The sequence below is a fragment of the Passer domesticus genome, chromosome 8 (assembly GCF_036417665.1).
Source record: "Passer domesticus isolate bPasDom1 chromosome 8, bPasDom1.hap1, whole genome shotgun sequence".
NCBI classification, from domain to species: Eukaryota; Metazoa; Chordata; class Aves; order Passeriformes; family Passeridae; genus Passer; species Passer domesticus.
The window spans coordinates 39,191,689-39,210,408 of NC_087481.1; the positions used below are offsets into that span (position 1 = coordinate 39,191,689).

An 18,720-nucleotide genomic window follows, 5' to 3' on the forward strand; every position below is an offset into this window, starting at 1 on the left:
CTGTCCAGTCCTCAGAAAAGAGTGTAAAAAGAATACAGAACATTTCAGGGAGTTTTTTCACAATTCTTCAAACATCAGAAAAACTCACAGAGCACAGCTCAAAATATAATGTACACTCTGCCTATTGTAAGCATATATGGAAATCCTTTGGTGAACACCAAACATTTTATTTCCTTAAACCCTACCCTTAGATAGATGGTTTGACAATGCTTTTGACAGGTTGGTTTCGGAAAAGTCTTCAATTAAAGGAAGAAATATATGAACACTATATACAACAGCAAGATGAAGAAAAAGGGTTGGCTGGCACAAGTCTATCTTTCAACAATTCTTTCACACTCTCAAGTGTGATCTAGTTTAAACTTTAACAATACCTTGTTACTGGATTCCTAAGCTTAGAGCACTAAAATACTTTGGCCTCTGTTTACAAAATGTCAGCACTATTAACAATACTGCAGGGCACGTTCATCTACTTCCTAGAAAATCATAAAGGTGCAGTTCTGTGGCAGTTTACAATAATAAACTATAACCTTTGGAATGCTTTCCAGCTGTAACTGCCTCTCCAGTGTTTAGCTGCACACTTCACTACACAGCAATGATAACAGACTGATGAGATTACAAACCAGTACCAAAGAAATGCCTAAGATCTGTAATTGAAGAGTAAGCCCCACAAATTAAACAGCACAAATGACATGATACAAAGCTTTCCCTAGCTCACAAACTGCACACGGAATGGAAGAGGATGAAACAGTTCAGTAAAAATCACATACGCTCATGGCAAGCATATGGAAGTATGCATGACCATGTCATGTCTTCACAGTCTCTCTCTGAGAAGCAAACAAATCAGGCACATCCCCAAACTATCTCTGCAAGTCTTGAGGGTGATAATCTTTAGGCTCAGCCCACACATGTGATAGTGGTTTATGGCCGTATCATAAGGTTCTGATTACCACTGAAATAGCTTAACAATACTGTGGGAAGCTGGAATATCAGCTCTGGGTAAGACTACATCTTACATTATCAACTGTTGTTATCTATTGGTTCATTCCCTAAGGGAAAAGGTTTGACCCATTTTCAATTTACAGATCATAAAATTTTCTATTGTACTTGTGGGCCCCATAAAGAATATTCAGGGCTTATAGTAATACACAGCTTTTATGTGTCAGCTTTCACATACCTCTCATAAGTGGATCATGACTTCTCATTGTCCACAGACCAGGTAAAAAACTGAGACTAAATCCTTCACTCCAACTCAGAGGATCATATGCAGTGGCAAACAATTTATCTTCATCTGCTTGAAAAAAATCTATCTCCAATTCTGACTACATAATGTAACCTGTTCCAGTGTGTTTTGTGATTCATGTGTATGGAGGATACAGAAGTAATGCTATTCAAAATAACAATCCTTGATAGATGGAAATTCACTCCTCATGAAATATAATTGTCTATGATGTAAAGGAAACACAACGCATAGTGTCTTAATAATAAAATTCTTAAAAGAGAGAGCACTTTCAGGAAGTGATAGAAACTGCTGGTGGGCCATTAAGAAACGTCCTCTGCACCTTCCACATTTCCGTATGTGAAGTGTGTGTGTTTAAGTGATGTATGATGAAATAAATGCATTCTCTGCATGCATGGAACGCACAGTAAGAGTGATCACATGAGACTTCTTACCTCAACTGGCATAGAAAATCTTCACTTTAAATAAAATGCTGCAAACAAGCAAGAGGAAATAGCAGAATCAAAGCAGATAAAATTTCTGCAAACCAAACTTCAAAGAGAGGAACAAGAGATTTGCATTACGATACGTTAATCTAAAGTTGTTCTCTTTTTAAGGGTCTCTGTGAAATCACCTTCTGTTTATAAGGAGAAAAGTAGTTTTGCCCACAAGTCTCCTGAGGCCTCCGTTTGGCTTATTTTTACCTCACAAGGCGATATGCGTCAATGAAACGCAAATGTTACTTCACACCCTGAGAATGGCACGTTTTTTCCTTTTTTAGATAAAACCCATACACTTCCCTGCAAAGAGAGGAACTTGCAAACTGGGCATTAGCAAGACTTACACAACACTGGCTGAACCCCTCTTCCCCTTGTGTTTGCAGCTCTTATTCTAGGTAGTTTTACGTGCACATACGTGACCTAAAACACTTTGAATTACGGCAAACTAGCTCAGCTTGGGATCTGTGCCACTGTGGCAAAGGGCACCGAGTCATACCTCCAAAAGCAAGTGGTGCTGAAGAATAAAGCCGTATTTTGGAAAAACTGGCTTTTCTATAAAACATCACAGAACAACATGCAAGTAGTAAAGGCGGACAGGAGCAAATTACTCTACAAAACGCCTTCCCTCAGAGCTCGCTGACCTGCCAAACCGAAATGCACTTCAGACGCCGGAAAGCTCTGCTCCTGAACTCCAGACAAGTGAAGCAAGGCGAGCTAGAAAGCGCTGCAGCCCGGCTACGAGCAAAGCAGGCACCGTGGCTCTGCAGAGCGCCAGCGGTCCCTGCCCGGAGCGCGGTCCCCCCTTCCCCTCTGCCGGCAGCGCAGCGGCACCGCCCCGCGGGGGAGCGGCCAGGGCTCCGCTGCGCTCCGCTGGCCGGCACCGAGAGCCGCGGCCCGCCGGAGCACGACGGGCGGAGAAGCCCCGCCGCTTCCCCGCGGCACCTACCGGGGGCCGCCATGGTCCGGGGCTGGGGCCGCTCCCCTTCGCTCACATCGGCGGCGCAGCAAGGCGGTGCATCCCCCGCGCTGTCCCTCGCTCCCGGCACGGCACAGGACACGGCACCGGCTCCTCCCGGCCCCGCCTCCCGCCCGCTGCAGAGCCGGGCACGGGGCTGCCCCTGCCCGGCCGCGCTTCGCCTTTCCGGGACGCGGCGGGACTCTGCCCCCAGGAGGGAAACCGCCTTTTCCAGCTGGCTCCAATCACACGTCCCCTAGGTGGCCGAGGAAACAGCGCTACTGCGAGGAAAAGTTGTGTTACAGTAACACAGCGGTCTCGAGAAACCTGGAGCAACAGTTGAGGAAAAGAACTGCTTTATACTCATCCCAAACTTAGGTTTCGTCATGTCTTCTTTGAGCAAGGAAAACTCCTAGGGAGAAGTCAAGTTGCTCCCTACAGAATGAAGTAGCTCGATGTTCTGTGTTTTCATCGAGAAGATGCTGTCTTTCAAATGAAATGTACCAGTTTCTGTAAGACTACGCTCATGTTTGAGTACAGAGCCAATAAGCAGCAGGACACCGTTATTGTTGAGAGAGTAGGACACGTCTTACTAATTGTGTCACTGAAGACAAAGCAACAGATTCTGCCTAAATTATTCAGCCTATTCCTTTACAAACTTTGAAAAAACGCTTGTAACCAGTGAGATCTTTGATGATGCACTTCAGCACAGCAAAAGCAGAGCCCTTACAGTCTGGCTTCACAGTCGAGGCAGTCATTCCCAAGCAGTCAGTGGACATTCTGTATGCAGCTTAACATCACTGCTAACGTTAGAACAGGGGTGGTTACAAGCGGAAAGGAACCAACTATTTTCCACTAATCAACTCTTATCTCAGAAGTTAGTCAAACTCTCTTGTTAACTGCAAATCTTTCTTTACTCAAAACCTACTTTAAGCTTACAAACTCTGTGCCACTGCCTGTCTTCCAAAACCAAGGTGTTTGTTCTCTCAATAGGGAAGTACCAGGACAAAAAGCACTTCCTGATGATAAAGCCTTATGAGTAACTCCAGGTATGCAAAGAAGAAACCATAACTTTCCCCCCTGAATCATCCCAAAAATATACACCAGAATAAAGAACACACAGACACTGGGGAAGTGTGCAAATACAGAACCAACTTGGGATTTATGTGAAAGACAAAAGTTAACTAGTTGGAAACAAGAATCTTTAAGCAAATTATTTTACTATTATGGAACAGCAAGTATATATTAAGAACTATTTAAACAGATAGATAACCACATGTATGACTTGATGACTCTTCCACATTATTTCCCTTGTTAAGCTGTGTATCTTCTAACTTCCAGTACAAAAAGTTAAAAACAAAAACAAAACAATAAAAAAAAGAGAGAGAGAGGAAATAGAGGGAGCATTTCATCCTACCACCTTACCCAAAATTGACTGTACAAGTCTTTTCTCACTTCAGTTCACTGCAGGATATGAACACAGCTGCACTTGCAGCATTATTCTCAGGGGTCTGTCTTATCCTTGTCCAAAGAAAAGAAATAGATTGATCTTTCTGGAGCCAATGCTTTTTTGCCAAGCACTTACAAGTAGTAACAAGGAAATGACTGAGTACGTGTTTGAATACTAATGCAATCTCTCTTCACTTTTTCTTGGTCACAGAAAGAGTGAAAAGCCAGACACCTCTCATGGAAATGTTCTCCTCAGGGATGAGCTGGGGAATGAGAGGCTGGAGAGCAGTGCTGCAGAAACAGACCCGGGGTCCTGGCCAATGCCAGGCTGAACATCAGCCAGCAGTGTCCTGGCAGCCAGGAGGGCCAAGCCTGTCCTGAGGGCTCAGGACAGCATGGCCTGCCAGGCAAGGGAAGGGATTGTCCCACTGTGCTCTAACTGGGGCCTCCTCACCTCGAGTGCTGGGGGCAGTTTAGTCACTGTAATATTAAAAAGATCCCATGCATAGCTCCCCCTGCAGCCTTAACAAGAGACACGGCAGCCAAGGGCAGGACTGAAAAGACTTATGAGGAATGGGTGAGGGGAACAAAGGAATTCACAATGGGAAGAAAAATCTGTTGAATTTTCTTGCCTTTTAGATCCCAGGATCTCCCACTACTGCCTTGGGGAAATGCAAGGCTTTCCCTGGCAGGTCAGCTGCAGGCACAACACAGGGGAGCACACCCAGAGAGACACACACCTGTGAAGAGAAGCTGCCACAGAGCACAGGGAACAAGACCCAACTGGCAAAGGCCAGGCAGGAGAGGGGGATACTTATTAACCAGAGGAGAAGCAAACACAGTAATTTCCCTGGCTCCTCACAGCAGTTACTTCACACAGCAGGGCTTAAAGTAACCACAGTTTACCAGTAAAAGCTGTTCCTTTCCTTTCCAATGTAGGCAAAAGCACAAAAGTTTGCTGAGTTTGCAGATGAAGCTTGCAGTTGTAGGTTACTGTAGAGGGAAGCTACAAAAACTAGCAAATATTAGTTCCTGCAAACAGTTCCCTTTCTGCAACACAGTCCCATGTTATTCCATACATAAGAGGGGCAGGGCATCCCAAAAACAAGTAAACATATCTAACCTGGCCTCAGCTGAACACCCCTTTTCTGCTACACAGGCTACAGCACCTGTACAAAATGACAGAACCTTACAGTACACAATACCACCAGAGCTGACTTCTACTTCCCCACGAGTGCAAACATGGAGCCTTCCAGAAGCACCAGCAATGCTTTGCTGAGAACAGAGCCCACCCAACTGTGTGCTCATTAGGCACTGGGGCAAGAACACCCACACAGCACAGAACAGCAGTATTTGGAAATAGTTAAGTGCAGAGGGCTACATAGGAGAAATGTAAAAAGCAAAACTGCCTACCTACCACTGTTTTTTGACCCTGGTAGCCCTAAATCTAGACTTTAAGCACAGGACTCTCTTGTTCCTTGTCCCACAACAAGCTTTACAGTACAATCTATTGAAGAAGAACAAGAAAAGTGCCATCCATCAAAAGGGCAGGAATAGAGAGCTACATCCTGCAGAGCAAACCTGGAGTATTACAGCAAAAAAAAAACTTCCCTTGGAAAAGTAACTAAAGCCACAGCAATACACAACAGGTGAATAAAATCTCATCCTCATCAGGGCTGTGAGTACACTAACACAGTAAGCTTGTCCTGCTCAGCCTCAATTGGGACTTCCACAACCACCCTTTTGCATAGGTCCAAAACTCCATTCAAGGTCAGGTCCGGGTCTTCAGCACTTACTTGAGCTATACCTGTTCCATACCCTATCTCCCGCCTTAAGCCCTTCAAGTCTAAATTCTACATAGCCTTGTCTCAAATGGCTTTCTGTCTCTTGCAGGTTGCTGCTTTAGGATCATGGTGTTACTTTTACCACCTCCCTTTGCTCCTGTACAGATTTAGCAGGAGCACTCAGTAAGTTCCTGCATGGGTTCAGTGTTTCACAGCCCATCTTTCCCGAGTGCCGGGGGACGCCCTCAGCAGCACCGAGCTCTGCCGGCCGTGCCGTGCCGTGCCGTGCCGTGCCGGGCCGTGCCGTGCCGCTGAGGGCCCTGCCAGCGCCCAGGCTGCCACAGCTCCCGGCTCCTCCTCCCCCCACAGCAACCCAACTGTGCTCTGCAGCCTTCCCCAGCACTCTCGGTGGTTTAAAACGGATTACAAATAGGACTAAGCTGGTGAGGGCTAAGCGGACTGAAGTTTAATCCTTCCCGCTTCCAGAGCGGAGCGGGCACTGCCGGGTTCCGCGCCCCTGTCCTTGCGCAGCACAGGCGGCCGTTCGGCACGGACGCGGAGCCTCCCGGCCATCCCCTCACGCCGGCAGAGCCCCGGGGCGGGGCCGCGCCGGCGGCGCGCGCACGCACGCAGGCACGCACGCCGGCGTTAGCGCGTGCGCGCGCGGCACGTGTCGGCGTGGGTATCATGGCGGAGCGGCGCGCGGTGCCCAGCGACCTGTTCCCGCTCGTGCTCGCGTTCCTGCGCGAGAGCGGCTGCCAGGGCGCCGCGCGCGCCTTCGCCAGGGAGGCCCCGGCGGTGAGCGGGACACGGGGCACGGGGGGCGGGACACGGGACACACACGGGACACGGCGGGTGGGACACGGGACACACACGGGACACGGCGGGTGGGACACGGGGCACACGCGGGGGGCGGGGGCTCGCGCCCCGGCCCGGTGCCCGTGGCTGACGCGGCCTCTCTCGCCTCAGAAGGAGCAGGACCCCAACGCGGCCTCCCTGCTGGACATCTTCACCTACTGGCTGCGGTAAGTGCCCCGCGCGGCCTGCCCCCGCCCGGCGTGCCCCGCAGCCCCGCTCAGCGCTTCTCCCGCAGGTCTCCGGAGGCCGGGAAGAGGAAGGCGGTCCCGAACGGCGCCCAGGCCAAGAGGAAGCCGCCCGCCAGCAGCGGTGACAGCTCCAGCGAGGAGGATGAGAAACCCCCGGCCAAGAAGCCTGGTAGGGCTGTGGTGCGGAGCGCGGGCGTGCTTGGCGTGGCCTCCCGCGTGCGTTTGGAGCTCAGTCGCTCTTTTGAGGTCTTTCAGCAGCTATCAGGGGTTAGGATTGTATTGACTGCTCCCGGTTTTTTGGCCAGTCTTTTGCCCATGAGATGGAAGATAGGTTCATTTTAGTTAAGGGTGATCTCTGTATTGTTAAAAGTTAGGCACAGCAGTTTGTGTCCCATGGAAGATTTTAGCCATTCCAGAGAAGTGCCAGGCCTCCGTACTCCCCTGCTGCTTGTGTGAGGTTGCTACTTTTTTCTTTAGAGCTTGAGTATTAGTACTACCAAAAAATACATCTCTGTGCTGCACTTCGCTATGTGGTGAGCTGTATTTTCCCATTTTATCTGAAACTGTTCTTGTATCTTTCATTAATCACTGTACACAAGGCTGCGTGTGTCTAACAGTAGATTTGCAGGAGGCAAAGAGTAAATGAGGAGAGGGAGAGACACAGAAAGAAAATTTGTCTTCAACTTGAGCCATCCTAAAGCTGAATTTGAACTTAGATCTGATTTTTATTTGATAAGGACAGTTGTAAATATAACATAAGACAAAACTTTTTTTTTTTTTTTTTGCTCCACATTATTGAAAAGCAATCAGTAACCAGGAAGTAGATTTGGCCAAAACACATTTGGGTGTCTGGAACCTTAACAAGACATTGCAGTGGTTGTCTTTGCAAGCACCTGTCTGTACTTGTTCAGCAGGCTTCTTTAAGCTGGGAGGCATGCAGACCCAACTAATATTGTCTCAGTTTGAGGGGTGCTCTTTCTTTTTGGGCTGTGCTTTTTGGTGGCAGAAATTGGCACTTAAATTTGTGTGTGGCAAAGATAAAGTCTAGAATGGTTTTATCTTTTTGCTTACCCATTTTGGAGCAGTCTGCCACACAGTGCTCAAGAAAGAAACTCAGTATAATGAACTTCAGTTGTGGTTTAGTGACCTTAATATATCCTTTAGCCCCAATACCCACTAGTGCAGGATATAGGTAATGAAAATGGCCAATTAACTTGTCATCAATGTATGCTGTCCCTTATTTGCAGCTAAAGCTTCAGCTGTGCCCAAAGGAAAGGCAGCTCCTGCAGCCAAGATGGCAGAGAGCAGCAGTGAGGACTCCAGTGATGATTCAGACTCGGAGGAGGAGAAGAAGCCAGCAAAGGTTGGCTTTTCTTTCCAGCAGCTTTAACGTGTGTTTGACAGTGATGAGTAATAGCAAATATAACCAACAGGATTGCATGGGACATTGGGCTCACTAGGCCTGGACTGTGAAGTGCCCGTGCTGCTGCAGATACAATGCAAAAATACATTTTTGTACTGCAATTTGGACAGGTCCCAGGAACAATTAATTTTTTGTCCTGCACGCAATTTGTCTCATATCCAAGTATGGTCCTTGCTTATCCTAAGACTGCCAGGGCTTACTTCCTTTGCAAAGAAAGATTCACTACTATAAGTTTGATCTTTATCTATGTGCGTGTGTTTATGTAAAAAGAGAATCTTCTCTTTGCTTTTTCTCGCTGCAGTCATGGTCTTGAAGTGGAGGCAAGGAAGAATGGTGTCAGGGGAGGAAGAGTGATAGCATTGTACACTAGAGGAGACCAGCTAGAGTTGCCCAGTCAGTATTTTCAGTCTTCAAGCTAGTGTAATCTGTAGAGGGAAGAGGACAGTGCCAGCCTCAGAGCTGCCCCATGTTAAGGAGGCAGAACTGAAGACTGATGTGCAAAGGAGGCTTCCAGTGCATTTCTGGGAGGTTTTCTAGAGCAAAACTGTTATCCCAGGATTTTCAGACCCTGACCATTAAGCAGAGTGGTGTTTTCAAATCTAAATGGTAACTTCTGTGAAAGACAGTTGTTTCTACAGTCTGTGTATGTCTCCATCTTACTAGCCTTGTTTTCTTTTCGTGACTGAGGGTTGATCTGTTTTTCCTGCTGTTTTTTAGAAAGGTGCAAAACCTGTGGTGAAGCCAGCTGGAACCAAAATCCAGCCTCAGAAGAAAGCAGAGAGTTCCAGTTCTGACTCAAGCAGCTCGGATGAAGGAGCACCAAAGAAGCAACCACCAAAACCAGCAGCACCTAAATCAGGTACCTGTTATTGTGTATCATGAGTAAAGTGCAAAATCAAATAAGCAGGGGAGGAGTGCTGGGGGCTGTACCTACATGCAAAGACATAGGTTTTAACATAGCAGTCTGAAAATCTGCTTTCACTGCCATTCCACTGCCATTCCACTCCAGTCTAGTTTCTTCTTCTACAGAGGTGTAGAACTGAATAAAACATCTGGTCCTGAGCACCACATTGTTTGAATAACTGTTTATAGGTTGCTTTTGCCATTGTCTTCCCCTCAAAAAGCAGGGAAGATCTTTACTAAGCCTTTAGTTTTGGAACTTCCTATAAGGTAGAAGACACAGTTTCCAGAAAACCTTCTCTAAGGATGCAGTAGGATAAGCCAACAGTTTTGCAGTACTACTGCAAAAGCAGTACTACTTAATCTGCTCTGTAGGCTTCTGTGGTTCTTTTTTCTCTGAGATACTCACTGCTCAATGTAATTATCCCTCATCTACATAGCATGTTTTGCAATGTCCCTTTTTACTTCTCTTAAAGGAAGTAAAGCTGCCCAGGCAGCCACTAAAGTTGTCAATGGAAAAGCAGCAAGCAGTAGCAGCAGCAGCAGTGAAGATTCTGATGAGGAAAAGGCTGCACCAAAAAAGGTAAATTAGACTATGAAAAATTTCATGAACAATGTAGAAGTCTAGTAACACTGGGTATTATCTTGCAGGCACAGACTACTCAGATGCTGTGCTCAACATAACTCTTACACCTGCTTCTCCTTCATATGGTGGGGTTGTGTGTTCTTGTATCTCTCCTTTCTGCTTTCTTCCCTAATACCTCCTTGCTACTTTCTCTGCTCCTTCCTTTACAGGAAAACATCTTGTTGTGTCATAACCATATTGTGTCTCCATTATATAAAGTTGCTTTGGCCTGACTCTTTCATGTTTAGCTGTTTGAGTTTTCCACTAGCAAGTGTTTAAAAATGTTTCCTGCAAAACAAAAATAATCATAGTTGTTTTTAATCGTGTTGTAATTGCTAAATTTCAGTCAGTCCTCTGCCCTTGGGTCCAGAGGAGCTCATCATTAGGGGTTCATGGAGCAGAAAACAATAGCAGAGGAGCTAGAAAGATAATGATTCTCATGTGCTTCTTAAAATTTGCATTTGAGAATCTCTGTTAATCTTTTTTCCTTTGTCTTGAGAATTTGCTCTTAAGTGAGGCATGGAATTAAACAAGACCCAGTTGTCCCCACAAAAATTCTGAAATTTCCTTTTTAATGTATATTTCTTTTGATAAGGCTGTTCCCAAGAAATCCCCCCTGCCAAAACCTGCAGCCACTCAGGCATGTCCAGGGAAAACCAAACGTGCCAAGAAAAGTTCCAGCAGTGAGGACTCATCTGACAGCTCAGATGATGAAAAGCCACCTGCAAAACAAAAGCCAAAATCTGGTGGGTAAAAAATACTAAATAGGTTTTTTTTGTGAAGTATGCAGGGCTGTTCAGTTGCAGTCCAGCTGATGGGCTAAATGGGTCTCTGCTCAATGTGGTATAATGTCTTTAGGCTTCCTGTAGAGAGCTAGTCTGAGTAGAGGGTCAATCATCCAAGGTCAGTCTGACTCTGACCAGAGAATTTGAGAAGGCAATAAATGAAAACAATGAAAAATTGGCATATCTGATTTTTTTTTTCTGTAAAAGTTTGCTGACAAGCTCCTGTTTTTCTAAAAGTGCAGAGAAAACTTCTGCGGAGATGGTTGGGTCAGATGAACCTCAAGAGGAGAGTTAAACTCAGTAGAAACAAGGAGGTAGCAGTGGGATGGGTATGATCTTTCAAATTATAAGCTGGTGTTGGATTGTAGCTGCAGAAGGGGAATAAATGGAAGTGAATAGCAGAAGTGTTTTATTCTAATTACAGCAATTCTAATTATGTGCTGCTCATATTATCATGCAGGCATCTGAACAGTGTTTCTCTTCATAGGTCCATACAGTGCTGTACCACCTCCTCAAGGAACACAGGCAAAGAAGGGCCTTGCTAAAGCTCCTGCAAAAAAGGCTGAGAGCAGTGACTCTTCAGACAGTAGTGATGAGGCAGAGCAGGTGCCCTCAAAGGCAGAAGCAGGTATGTTGTGAGAAGGAAAGGCTGCAGGGGAAGTATTACATTGTGCCAAAAAGGGTTTTTTGCAAGGTCTTGGCTTCCTTGAAAAAGCCATTTATCTTAGCTCTATGTTGCTATTTGCTCTTCTGGAATCTTCTAATTTGAAGGCATTCCAAACAACACTGTACAACTTGTAGATCTGAACTCTGGTCAGGTTGCATTTGCACATTTCTGTTTGAAAAGTCATTGGTGTCTAGTTTAGTGAGAATAAGCCAAGTTCTTGCATGCCTTCCAGTAGGCTGGTTGAGGGGCTGGTGTACTGAGAATGGAGCTTTTTCACATCTGCTAAAGTTTGGATCTTGGGACAAAGGTTTGGTGTGGATGTGGCCTTTTAATTTTAAACTTGCTTTTGCAGGCAAAGCAGTAGTAGCTAAAACAACCCCTGCCCCCCAGAAGAAAGCTGTGACTAGTAAGAAGGCTGAATCCAGTTCTGACAGTGACTCAGGTAATTCAAGAAATGAAGTCCTGATTCTTTTGTGTTAATATTTTTACTGGCCAAGTTGCTCCATAGTGGTATATCTAACAGCCTTAGTGTAGAGCTTAAAAGCTTCAGAGTCTCCATGACTAGCAAGATATGAAATTGAAAAGCAGCAGCCTGCTATTCAAGGTGGAGCATGATCATGAGATAAGGCTATTGGCAAGTGTAGAAAAGTCTCCATATTACTGGATGGAAAGGGCAGGGAATCAGGCTTCTCACAGAAGTTTAATGGTTAAACTGTTCTTCAGCATCTGTGTGTGAGATTTTTGGGGTTTGTTATTCCATTGTGTTTGGAGAAGTTTCTGAAATAAAAGTGTAATCACCATATGAAGTTCAAAATAGCTTTAGAAGATGCCTCCCTTTGTCTGATGTGACCCTAGAAACGAGAGCAGTGTACTTTGTCTCTCGTGTCAACCAGGTCTGAGGTTTGGTGTTTCCCATGTAAGTTCCCTATGTGCTACAATTTCCCTCTGAGTTCAAGGTGCTCCTGTGGCATATCTCAGCATCTCTGGTGGCATGGCAGGGACTGGGTAGCAGCTGCCAGTCTGTCTGCAGACAGCTAGCCCTATCACTAGGTTGTGTGACACTCCAGTGAGTGGCAGCTGTTCTGTGTTTTCTGGTTTTGTTACCTAGTTTCTGTCAGAATTGTCAAGTTTTTGGTTGCTGTTGCAACCAGCAATCAGAAATACTGGAATAGATCAGGTTTAGTATTCCAGATCCATGTAGCACAAAGGAAGGTGTATTTGTACTCAAGAGTCTCCATTTTCAAACTGCTGCTATCTCATCTGTTAGAGGAATTAACTAAAATGAGATACTGTGCTGTTGCTGCCTCACTTTATATGCTTTGTCAACTTTATCTCTTAATTTTTTGTATGTTTTTTTCTGATCCTTACCACACAGATTCTTTTTTCAATGTTTCCTCTCCCCAGGTTTGATGATACTGGTACTTTCTCTAAAGTTATTTATTCAGTACCTCTTCTCCTACATTATTCTCCAAATATTTGCTTCCTTGTTCATGCATTAGTGAACAACTTAAGCTGTTTCCACTTTCTCCCAACAAAGAAGATGGGTGGAAAAATGAATGCTGTCCCTTGACTGTTCAAGTGTTCATCAGATGCTTGCCAGTTAACTTGTGGCTCAGCCTTGAGCCACAAGCCATTTTGCTTTTCACTTACCCATAAATTACGTACATGTTACCACTAAAGTAACTTGCACATGAGGCCTGTTAACTTGAAGAACATTTTATTGGTTTTTTTTAGATTCTAGCTCTGAAGATGATAAAAAGAAGGCAGGGAATAAGCTCCCTGCTAAACAACCTGTGACAAAGAATACTTCCAAACCAGCAAAAGTAGTTGTCAAGCCTGGACAAGCAAAGAAAGACTCCAGTTCTTCCTCAGACAGCTCAGGTATTGGGGTGGGAGAGAAGGAGAATTTCTACATGCATGTTGTTCTCTCGTTCAGACCTTCCTGTTTCTGGGCAGGGTCTGGGGGTGCCACTGGACAGGAATACCCACTGCAACATGGTTTCATTGATGAAGCATACTGTGTGTCAACACCGAATCTGAATGTTAGACTTGTGTTAAAGGAATGGGACTTAGCCTTGATTGCTCTTTTTCTTTCCATTCTAGATTCTGATAGTTCTGACAAGAAGGCAGCTCCTGTGAAGCCCACAATTAAAGCAGCAACCCCTGCAGCAAAGAAGTCACCAGCTGCCACAAAGAAAGCACAAAGTAGCTCTGATTCAGATAGCAGCTCCAGCAGTTCAGAGGATGAGAAGAAGAAGAAGAAAGGCCCTCCAGCTAAACCAGCTGGTAAAGTGGCTAAGCCACTGTCCAAACCTTCTACTCCAGCTCCCAAAGCAGACACATCTGACTCTGATAGCTCAAGCAGTGAAGAAGAAAAGCCAGCAGGGAAACCAGCCACTAAATCTACAGGAGCAGCAAAAGCAACTGTGGGGAAGAAGGCAGCTGCTTCTAGTAGTAGCAGCAGCTCATCAGACAGTTCCAGTGAAGAGGATGGGAAGCCCAAAAAGGCAGTGAAGGTGGTGCAGAATGGATCTAAAGCCACTGCCTCCAGAGAGAAAGCAAAAGCATCCGCAGTAGCTGCAAACAACGTGAAGTCTAAGCCAGCTGGTGGCAGCAGTAGTAGCAGTGAAAGCAGCTCTGAAGAGGAGACTGGAAAAGTCAATGGAGGTATTAGCAGCAGTGTGGGAAGTGGGTCTGTCAGGCAGTGTTACTGAGCTAAGCATGAATGGAAGACTTTCTGAAACAGTACTCATTGTAATCTTGGTGTGTTTGTGCTGTTGGGTGCAGTAGTAAGAGGGAAGGGCTGGTTTTGAATTTGGTGGGATCTGCTTTGTCTGCATTGCATGGTTGCTGACAGTGAAATTTGTGGTAATGTGAAGTACATTTCTGTGTAGTTGCTGCCAGTTGCCATCTGTACATGCACAAGATTTAGTGACAGCAAAGCAGACTGCTGGAGGACGTGGTCCATGTGCAATGGGACACCACACTTGATGCCCTGGTGCACAATCTCAATCTTTAACCCTCCAGGAATTAAAACTACTAGTGATGCACTAGTGATGTGTGCAGGTACATATAGTATGAATCCAAAATCTCCAAATTTTGGCTAACAGAACTCTCGAGTATGCAAAATCATTCATATAGGGCTACCCTATTGCATAAAATTTTGTCCATTGGGATAGGTTGGTGAGGTCCTTGCTGACTCAGAACTTGTTAGTGTCTGGTACAGCAGTCTGTTTTCTGGGTGAAGTAATGCATGCAGCAGTTCTCACACCTGTGTCAACATTGGGTTTGCTTTCTGGGGAACAGAAGCCTTTGCTTTTCCCAATGCTGCCTTTAAAGTTCTGCTGCTGTACATCTAACAGGCACAGTCGGGAAGAAACAGAAGAGGGAAGATGGTGAGGAGCCAGAAACACCACACAGTAAAAAAGCAAAGATCAAAGCCAAAACACCACACACAGTTCCCAAGGTGAAACGGGTGAGTGAGAGTGGACTGTGACAGCTGCTGAAGAGGCATCTCTGCCTTCTGAACAAGTCGGCTGGTTTGGGCTTTTTCTGCATGGTTGGGCCCACAGGATTATTTGTATTTTTACTGTATCCTTAAGTACTCTAACCTTGTCTGGAGAACCCTGGGGAGTGCACCTAATGTAATATCCTGGCAAAAGCTGATTTGATACACTTCCACAGGAGCACTCCTGAGCTGTCTGATCTGAAGTGGGGAAGGAATGATGAATCCGAGAAATACTTAAAGACTGAGGTGATGTGAGCAGGGTTCTGTATTTGCAGGGCAAGGAAGGAGGTTGTTACTAAAGGAACATTATGTGTTTGTATGTGATTACTGTATCTCATTTGCTTTTCCAACAGCCCTCCTCTCCATTCCGCCGCGTAAGGGAAGAAGAGATTGAGGTGGATGCCCGTGTGGCTGATAACTCATTTGAAGCAAAGGTAGGGCTAGGTGGTGCCAGAGTGGTAACAATTGGTCTCTGGGAGTACATGACTGGAGAGCCTCGGTGTGCTGCTGGGGAGGGGTTTTGGTGAGACTTTCTTCCACCAGGAGGCGCCTGGAGAGTGGTATCAGCTGCTGTGTGAATGAGCTGGGCTTTGCTGGGTACGGCGAAGTGCAGAGCATTGCCCTCACTCTCTTGGGTACTGACTTGAATTTCTTTTCCCACCCCCTTCATCCCTCACAGAAAGGAGCAGCTGGTGACTGGGGTGAGAAAGCTAACAACATCCTGAAATACACTAAAGGCAAATCCTTCCGTCACGAGAAAACAAAGAAGAAGCGAGGCAGCTACCGTGGGGGCACCATATCAACCCAAGTCAATTCTGTCAAGTTTGAAAGTGACTGAGAGTATTGGAGTTCATAAACCATCTGCTCACCAGAACACCTTGGATGGGCATATGGACATTATGGGTGTCAAGCCTGCCTGGAATGCTAACTCCCCTAGCCCCTTGTGGGGCAGGCAGCTCCAGTGTAGGGATGTGGGAGAATGGTTGGATGTTTCCCCATTTTATTTCTAATTTTTAGTCTCCTAATTTGAAACCATCCTTAAGCTGGTGTTATTGGCACCACTAGGGTGACCGCCAAGACTTATATTTTCTACAGTCTTATTTTGAAAGGCTGGCAGTGATTTTTACTTTTGGTTTCCTGCCCGTGTAGTAGAAGAAAGAGAAATCATTGTCCTGTATTTTAACCTCCCATTTCTTTTTCAGCCAGTTTAACTCTCATACCTTTGAAAAGACAAGTATTGTCACTTGCCTCTGACTAGTTACTGTAAGAACACCAACTGATTTGAGCGCTCTGGCTGTACTCCCCAACCCCACCTGACATTTCAAGTTTACCCTTGTAGTGTGACAGGGTTTGTTTTGTGGTTTCACCTTGCAATAAATACCTACTTTCCCCTTCCTTGCACTCCTGTGGAGGCCACTAACCAGAGTACTTGGAGAAGCAGTCTCTAAATATTGTTTAGTAGTTGAGTAACAGTACCAATTACAGTTGCAAGGTGGAGGCTATTGTCAGAAAGACCAAGGTCTATAGTACTGCTGTGGCACTCTTAATAACACTTCCATTAGTGTAGCTGGGGAGTGAGGTTGTACAGAAACTTGACTGCATGGGGGTTGTGAAGTTTCACTTGCTGGGAAGGGATAAGGAGACGGAGGAGATGGAGGCCTCTTAGCAAGAGGCAGAGGTGGGTAAGCAGTATTACTGTTTCAGAGGCTCTGGCTGCAGTGTGGCATTACTCCTTGTTCTGTCTGAACATAAAATGAGCCAGTTGACATTTACTGCCAGCAGTGTGAGCTGGAGCTTGTTAGGAGTCAAGGTGAATGTATCATTAATGCCTTAAATTTCTGAGTTGGATCACTTGGTCTTTGATCTGTTTTCCATCTGTTAAATCCTTCTTGAGAAGTAAAATGCCAGTTTCCCCCTAGCACTAGCACAAACCCTGGTGCTGTATGGTTTGAAGTACCAGCTACATGTGTATGTTCAGTATGGGCAGCCACAAAGAAGTTGAGAAACTTGCAGCCTAAACTGAGATTTCATGAGCAATTGGCAGTATAATGGTGTACTGAGGGGTGGGCTTGCATTCACTCAGCTGTGTGACTGCTTCCTTACTTAGGTGCAGCTTGCATCTGGTAGAAAATACTCCCCCTCTGTTAGCTGGGTTAAGTTAACTAGTTTGAGGAGCAGGGGGTTGAGCCCACAACCAGCATGAGTTGAATAGTGGTAGTGCATGTTTGAGAAACGGAGTAGTGGGCTATGAGATGTGCTTACCCCATGTGATGAAACTGAGAGGTAGTGCAGAGCCTGATTTCCATGTTTCCATTCCCTCCCCAAAGGGTGCCAATGAGAAGAGCCTTGTTACAGGAAGCTGTGTTTGTGTGCAAAGCAGTGTCACCTAATTGAGGGTTAGGATGAGACTTGATGAGCCACCCCCACGTACGAGTGGCAACTTTTTCCAGTGAGCATTTTTCAGGACTTCTCCCCTAAGCTTGCACAATCACTGGGGCCTGGATTCAAGGCTACAGTGCAAGGGGCCCAGGAGACCATGGTTATTACAAGAAAGTAAAGGTTAGAGGCCAAAGGAAGGTGGGAAGGGTATTTTCTGCATGGGGATTTGAACATCATCTTGTCATTTGCCCTCTTTTCTGTTTATCAGGAACTTACATTTGAAATTGTTTAAAATACTTTTATGATTTGAGGTTTTTAAAAAAGTATAAAATGTGAGAATTTAATGTGTTAAAAAATAAAGATTGCTGCCTTTGTAGTCTGAGTGGATCTGGTAGTTCAAGATAGGGATAGTGGGTGGGAAAAGGGAGGGTACCAGTGCTTGGGGGTAACAGCACTGTCTCAACGTCTGCCTACAACTACCTCTTGTCATCTTACTTAAATGATTGTGGACATGTAACAGACCTTCAGAAGTAAAAGGTGGCCTGTGCAGCTGGCTGGTGAGTGAGAAATTTATGTAAGATGCTAGAAGCTTATATCAAAAACTGAGGCTGCACAGGTCCCTTCCCATCAGAATCTCTCGTCAGGGCTTCTCAGATATTGCTGCCAAATCAGCTGTATAGCAGTTGGCCATATAAGCACCAGCATATAGGAAGAAGAAAGAATAGGCATAACTGAAAAACCCTGTATAGATGTGGTTAAAATAACTGATTTGTGTCCCCTTAGATTTCTTCTCTGTGTGCAAGGAAAATAAACTTACTGATAGGTGGGGCCTTGTGGAGATCTTGAGTGCCATAATGCTCAATTTTACCCCTTGCACTGTGGTTCTCTGGAATGCTGCATCATGTGCCTTGAGCTCTATGTTGCTCTGTAACCAACACTGGCACAGCCTTCCACCTTGAATGTGATGCTGTAGGAGAAGTTGTAATGCTATCTGAAGTTCCAGCACAGGATGCAAAGAATCTCAGCCTTGCTGGAGATCAGCACCTGACTGAGCAAGTGCAACAAGTGTTGGGGTGGGAAGTGCTTTGTGAGTCTCTCAAAATGACACGCTTGACACTCCTGAGAAAAACTGGTCCTTTCACAAGATTTTGCAGCTGCCAGACGTATTTAGCCTACATCTCTGCTATACTGCTGTCCTGGTTGTAGGGGCCTGGTTTCCCTGTGCAACAGTGGTGCAGTTACAGCTGTTATTAGTGCTGGAACTGGACCAACAGGACATCCCCGTCTGGTGTGTGCTGGAACAGTGTCCCTCACATCCCGACTCCCTTGTGCACTGCCCTTTCCCTTTTGCTGTCCTGACTGTCGTGTTCCGATTGCCCTCCTCTCACGGGGGTTCATGCCCTGGGGGTGTCCGGGCCGCGGTCACTGGGGCGATGCTCTGACGGCGATCACACGCACTGGCGGGGCCGGAGGCACAAGCTGC

The 18,720-nt window shown here is 45.8% G+C and overlaps 2 protein-coding genes across 9 annotated transcripts in view; one reads left to right on the plus strand and one right to left on the minus strand.

The window, feature by feature from the left end:
• PIK3AP1 (phosphoinositide-3-kinase adaptor protein 1) overlaps positions 1-6,004 on the minus strand; it is a 37,263-nt gene extending 31,259 nt beyond the window's left edge. The window contains exon 1 of one of the 8 annotated variants that reach the window (XM_064430601.1): positions 5,917-6,004. Coding sequence is in view for 5 of the 8 variants with exons in the window: in XM_064430596.1 (XP_064286666.1) it covers positions 2,213-2,279 (67 nt within the window). In the remaining 3 variants the exon portion in view is untranslated. Of the gene's footprint in view, positions 1-767; positions 823-1,174; positions 1,218-2,212; positions 2,291-2,662; positions 2,815-4,352; positions 4,375-4,860; positions 4,884-5,026; positions 5,051-5,916 lie in introns of those variants that run through there. The other 7 variants (XM_064430603.1, XM_064430602.1, XM_064430600.1 and 4 more) reach the window with 7 other exon arrangements.
• Positions 6,005-6,547: 543 nt separating this feature from the next.
• On the plus strand, positions 6,548-17,613 carry NOLC1 (nucleolar and coiled-body phosphoprotein 1). The gene is made up of 14 exons (XM_064430606.1): positions 6,548-6,702; positions 6,874-6,929; positions 6,998-7,119; positions 8,198-8,313; positions 9,091-9,232; positions 9,750-9,856; positions 10,494-10,644; positions 11,171-11,311; positions 11,703-11,792; positions 13,085-13,231; positions 13,454-14,017; positions 14,713-14,825; positions 15,212-15,292; positions 15,538-17,613. Exons 1-14 carry the CDS (start codon positions 6,592-6,594, stop codon positions 15,694-15,696), a joined length of 2,100 nt encoding a protein of 699 aa, XP_064286676.1. The 5' UTR covers positions 6,548-6,591; the 3' UTR covers positions 15,697-17,613.
• The last annotated feature ends 1,107 nt before the right edge of the window (positions 17,614-18,720 follow it).